The sequence below is a fragment of the Abrus precatorius genome, unplaced genomic scaffold, assembly GCF_003935025.1.
Source record: "Abrus precatorius isolate BTA unplaced genomic scaffold, Abrus_2018 Scaffold7, whole genome shotgun sequence".
NCBI classification, from domain to species: domain Eukaryota; kingdom Viridiplantae; phylum Streptophyta; class Magnoliopsida; order Fabales; family Fabaceae; genus Abrus; species Abrus precatorius.
The window spans coordinates 17,946,753-17,953,144 of record NW_020874417.1 but is presented as its reverse complement, the minus strand read 5'-3'; the positions used below and the strand labels follow the sequence as shown (position 1 = coordinate 17,953,144).

At 31.4% G+C, this 6,392-nt stretch overlaps 1 protein-coding gene across 1 annotated transcript; it reads right to left on the bottom strand.

The window, feature by feature from the left end:
* Positions 1-517: 517 nt before the first annotated feature.
* Positions 518-3,489, bottom strand: LOC113872803 (probable voltage-gated potassium channel subunit beta). Its single transcript, XM_027510630.1, has 4 exons — positions 2,825-3,489; positions 2,599-2,742; positions 2,180-2,344; positions 518-975 (listed from the first exon to the last, which is right to left on the bottom strand). Exons 1-4 carry the CDS (start codon positions 3,386-3,388, stop codon positions 862-864), a joined length of 987 nt encoding a protein of 328 aa, XP_027366431.1. The 5' UTR covers positions 3,389-3,489; the 3' UTR covers positions 518-861.
* Between the last annotated feature and the right edge of the window lie 2,903 nt (positions 3,490-6,392).

Below are 6,392 nucleotides of genomic sequence, written 5' to 3'. Positions count from 1 at the left end.
ACATCAATGTTAGTTTTTGACACATTTAGTTTAAATTTTCTATTTCAGATTTTTGCTTAGTTCTTAAACAACAATTACCTATTTGCTTAAATAAATTGCTATAAAAATTTTAAAATTGTTTATGTTCATTTTCTTGCTGAAATTAAATTATCATCTTAAGCCTATTCTAAAATTATTTTAATCTTTTTAACTAATTTTACAACTTGTATTTAATTTTTTTTTTATTTGTAATCTCTAATTTAGATAGTTTAAAATTATTTAAAATAATTTTAATAATTAATTTCTGCTAAAATTAAATCACCCTATAATTACAATACTCGATTCTTCAATAATTCATCTGTTTTACAATTAAATTTTACTAAATATATTTTAATTTTTCTCATTTTATATATTATCTAATTCTAATTTATTTAAATTAGTATGATTAATAATTAATTTAGAAGTAATAAAATTTTAAGGTGTTACATGAACCATGTCATATCCCACCAAATAAACCTAACTACCTGAATAAGGATCAACAAAAAACAATTCCCAAAATCCAAAATTATAGTTTGACACGAGAAAAAAAATTAAAACCATCCAAGCCAATCTGTTATTTTAATAAGCAAAAATAATGTAAAACCTAAATTTCAAGTCGTTAATCCTTTGCTCCTAAAATAAATTTGGAAGGCTTTCAAACCCAAGAAAAGGCATAATTAAAATACCATAAAGAAAAACAAAGACAAAAAAAGTCGCCATGGGGAAATCACATCAATCACACCAATTAATTTCACCAAGAATTTCCACTCCAGTGCACCAGGATGACGGAGCCTCCCACTTAATGCATATATATGATGCATCCGAGAATGAAAACCTTGCAGTTCATCTGTATGAATCAGGGCGCTTTGGCTTGCTTTGAACAACAGCCTCAATCTTTTCCATCACAACAGGAGTAAGTAATGGAATGACATCGACTGCTTTCATGTTCTCTTGAATCTAAGCAAAAAAAAAAAAAAAAAAGAAGAGAATATTACATTGAAAAACTACATTCTGGCAAGCAAGATAAACCTCAAAATAAGAATGAAATTAATTGTTTTCATGTCTCTAAAGTAAAGGGAAACATCATAAAATCTTGCAGGCATGGAGGCAAGTTATAATTGTGCATGTAGTGGAATATGTAAGGAATTATTTTATTGCCTATACATACAATATATTTCCAATCCTCTTTAGGATGACAAAATAATGTCAAAAGTTATACATATAACATAAAATATTCTTTATATATAGTCAGGAGGACTTCTGCTTCTTGTCCCTACTCCCTACTGCGTACATTGATTTTCTGTTAACTGCTTGATCATGCAAACTACGCATCTTTCGGTGATTAATCGCCTTAATTTTGTCCATGTCCAATTTATTTGTTCATTGCAATTTACAATTCAAACCTGAATAAATGCCACTAGAACATATTTAATTTGCTAATTGCAATATAATCCATCCATATTATATTTCTCAGTTCAACACAGTAGCTTTCGAGAAGAGAAATTTGTTTAAGACTCAATTCTTTTTCCTCCTCAAAACCCTAATTACGATTTTTCCCCTACCATTACCATTTCTTCTGCTTCCAAATTAAACATAATATATTTAAAGGCTTCCCTCCTCACTTTTTGAAGGAATAGTTGCATTGAATGTCACTGGAAAGATATGTAGGGAAGAGCAGAGCATAATACAGTTTAAACACCAACAGCAAAAAAACCAGAAGCAGTATATATCAGGGTCCAATTCGATGTTAATTCTTTAAGACCATTTGTTAAAATCTTCAACCTCTCAGTTTGATTCAAGCTTCCTTCACTGATAGTTTAGAAGTCTTCATAAATCATAACATTAGCAAAAGAGCACAATGCAATCCAAACAATACCCTTTTAGTAACAAAGTGGAGAAAACCTTTCGACACTAACGCCACACAAAATCCAAAAGAACAGGCATTCATCATTTCATCTAAGAAATCAAGGAAGAAAAAAGTAAATAACAAGCAAAGACAACAGGGAAAGCATAAAGAAGAATAACACAGGCATAGACATCTGAAGCAAATAATCTTAACAAACAGTTTAGTTCCTCACACCACAATGGAAAGCCTTAATTTCAACAACAGAACAACAATTACTCTCCCTAATTTGTAAATCACACAGGGAAAAGAACTAACCTGAGACTCTTTGGTAGCACCGCAGATAACAGATGAAACATTAGGATTAGCAGCGCACCACGCAATCGCAAGCTGTGACAACGGCACGCCAAGTTCATCCGCTATTGGTTTCAATCCATCAACCTTCCGCAGCACGTCATCAACCAGCGACCGAGCTGCCAGATTCTACGAAAACACCGGAAATGATAATCTTAACCTCACATTAAATGCAGCTGAAATATATGCTAAAATTAATCTCAACCTTACAATTTTGTTATAGAAAATTGCAGAGTATCGAGTTCTCAACCGTAACAAAAACAGTAACTATAGCAACTGTAAAACATAATTTTTGTTTAGAAGTATAAGGACTAATTGGTGAGTATCAAAACTTGTATTTTAATAGAGTGGAATAATCGAAATAAAGAAGAAGAAAAAAATACTTTGTAATTTTCCAATGCGAATCTACTATCTGGCGGTATAACTCCTTTCTTGTATTTGCCAGTGAGCACTCCAGAAGCCAGAGGGCTCCAAGTAGTGAGTCCCAAACCATAGTTAGAGTAAAGAGGAAGAAACTCAGCTTCCACCTACATAGGCATGGAATCAAATCAAATCAAATCAAATAATCTGATAAGAGCGAGTTTTGTTATTATTTAATATGATGGGTACCTTATGTCGGGACAAGAGATTATACTCAGGCTGTTCAACGACTGGGCCAATGAGGTCCAGTCGCTGGGCTACGGCCCAGGCCTCGGTGATCTGTTGGGCGGACCACTCGCTGGTGCCCCAATAGAAGGCCCAACCCTTGTCGATGACGTGGTTCATGGCCCTCACGGTTTCCTCGATGGGGGTGGAGGAATCAGGGCGGTGGCAGTAGATGACGTCGACATAGTCCATTTCGAGGCGCTTGAGGGAGGCCTTGGTGCCTTCCACGATGTGCTTGCGGGAGAGGCCCTTGTCGTTTGGGCCTTGCCCGCCCCAGAAGATCTTCGTCGAAACCACGATGTCGGAGCGCTTCCAGCCCAGCTCCCGAATGGCCTGGCCCATTATCTCCTCGGCCCGCCCATTCGCGTACACCTCAGCGTTGTCGAAGAAGTTCACGCCGTTGTCGCGGCAGCACTGCAGGAGCGACTTCGCTTCCTTCACGTCCAGTTGGTTTCCGAAACTCACCCACGCGCCGTACGAGAGTTGGCTCACCTTCAGACCCGATCTCCCAAGGTTCTTGTACTGCATCCTGCGTGATGGTGCTGCTCGCACCGGATCCGATCACCGTTTGGATATAGATGCAAGTGAAGGGACCTACGAGATAGAGAGAGAGAGTGTGTGACTTCGACTGAAGCTGGAAGGCAAAAGGACAAAGGTTTTTAGAAGGGAAGAGAGAGAGTGTGTGTGGTGATAGTTCGGTGATGTGTCTACGTGTCGTGTGTTCTTTTTGAGAAAGGAGAGGAGCACGTGGAATTGAATTAGGCACACCACACAAGGACAATATAATATCTTTGTTCAACAGAATCCTATTCCATGTCTGTAAATTTAGTTCATTTTACAATTTCACTATTTTAACGTCACGTAAATAATAGCAGGGATAACTTATCCTTCAAAATATAATGGATAAGTGATAATATAGTAACTTACACTTTTTACTTTTTTTTTTATATACTTTTTACTGCGTGATTCGTACTGTTGTTAGGCTAAATTCATCATCTTTAGACTTTAGGGTTTAAAATTATTACCGCTGAATGTTTTCATATTGCTTAAAATTTAAAAGATTATAAATATTTATTTAATCCAAATTTAAAGTAATTAAACTCGTGAGTTGTGTAGTTAGATTTATAAATAAAATATCTTATTTATATTAATAATAGTGAAATAAAATTAAGATAATTTTTTTAACATTATTTTTTCTTTTATTTATTTATTTATCATAATTTTATATTAATTTTATAATACGTTATCAGTATAAAATTTTAATACTAAGAAAAGGACGATTTTAAAAAAGATATGATATTTTTTATTTTTATATAAAAATATATCATAACTTATTTATTTTAATTTAAATTAGTTTTATAAATTTGTGTCAAAAAAATTTACCAGTAATTTTAGATTACTTTCATCACCATAATTAAAAATGTTTATTGTTTTATTTATTAATTGAATGTTTAAATTTATATATATATAGATATATATATATATATATATTTATTTTTAATTATTATAATATTTAAAAGATATTTATTTAATTGTATATCTTTATGATAGTACTAAATATGTTAAATTTTACGAAGATCAAATTTGTTATATTTGCTATTATGAAAAAAAATTATTTATCATGACTATTAGATGTTGAAATTTATTTAAATGTGAAAGGTCTTCAAAATACTATTAAAGAAGAAAAAAAAATATTTAATCAGAATTAGGTTAAAGCTATGATTTTTGTTTGTTACCACCTTTATGAAGGACTAGAAAATGAATATCTCATGATAAAAGATTCATTGTGCTTTAGAAAAATTTTAAAAACAAATATGATCACAAAAAACTAGTCATTTTACTAAAAGCTCATTATGATTGGATGCATTTTGATTGATGTCCTACTCGGTTAAATAAGAAGTAATTTAAATACAGTAAATTAGGAAACAAAACTAGGTTGTTCTCTCAAGGATCTCAGTTACAAACGCTAAAAATGAAACACAAAATATTAGGAAAAATTTTGAATGTAAGAAAAAACGTAATTAAGAAATTAAAACACAAAGAAATTCAATAAACCAAAAGCGATCGATCTACAATTTAACAATTTTAGTTTTGAAATAAATCTCAATCAAATTCTTTAATTCAAATTAAAAAACACATATCTTTAATCTCAGTTCTTTAAATGATCGTTAAACATGCGTCTCTAATCAATTCAATACGATTCTTTTCAATCCAATCTTGAAAGTCTGAACTACACGAACAAATATTTTGAGACCGCACGAGTAATGAACTTATCACATGCGAATTATCCAGAATCGTATCTAGCGATCCAAGACTGAATTAAAAATATTTATGGCAGAATTGAGAAGGTAAGAACTACGATTCATCACATTTACACTTGCAAGATTTTAAAATTGTTAACAAGCATAATTCAACATTATTTAGAATCATATCTTAATTAATATTATGTGGAGTACTAATGAGGATATGTTAGAAAAAATTTATCCACTTTTCATGCATCTAATGTGCTCCTTCAGTAACAATATGTGAAAAAAATTTCAAAAATATTAAGTTAATTTCTTGTCTCCTTGTTAAACAAAATAACAAGCTTTTGAGGAAAATTTTAACTACTTTAGGGGGAAACATAAAATTTGGAAAAAGTGAGACAATTGGAATAAATTATTTTTTTTCTCATCTTGATCCTCAAATTAAAACAATGTGAATTGAAAGTTCAAAAGATAATTCATTTGTAAAATTTAACCAACCAACTACCAAATGTGTTTATAAATCTAAAAACGATGACTGTATCATATGTGTCAACTACTAATGCTCCAATCAAAATTGATGTTTCAATTGGACAGTCTGCTGTTACAAATGAGTCTAACTCATGTGCAAAGTGTGGTAGACCTTTTGGCTCAAAAGATGAAAACTCTCAAAAAAAGAAAAGGAGTAATGAATCAAGGCGACTAAATTAAGGATGTAAAGACTCTAGAAGAGTCATAAATCATAGTTAATATTTCAATTCCTAAAGAAACATAAATACTTGAAAATCATGAAAATAAAGATATCTCAATAAAATTATGTCATGAATAAAATACAATGTAATCAAAATGAAGTCAACATCAATGATATTTTATTGAATGTGTAACTGATATAGAGGATAATGAACCAAGATCAAACAATGAATGTAGAATCAATAGAAATGGAAAGATGCAACTGAGGAAGAATTAAAGTCACTTAAAAAATGCCAAGATTTTGGACCTATAGTTCGTATACCTAAAGATGTAAGGACAGTTGGATATAAATGGATTTTTGTGTGAAAACAAAATGAAAAAAGTGAAATTGTAAGATATAAAGCATGACTTGTTGCCCAAGGTTTTTAAAAGACCTAACATTGATTTTGAAGAAACATAGTCACTTGTAGTGGATATAAGTACTTTTTGATACTTAGTTTGTTTAACAATACATGAAGGACTTGATTTGTATTTAATGGATATTGTTACAGCCTATTTGTATAACTCACTTGATAATGACATTTATATAAAACTACCTG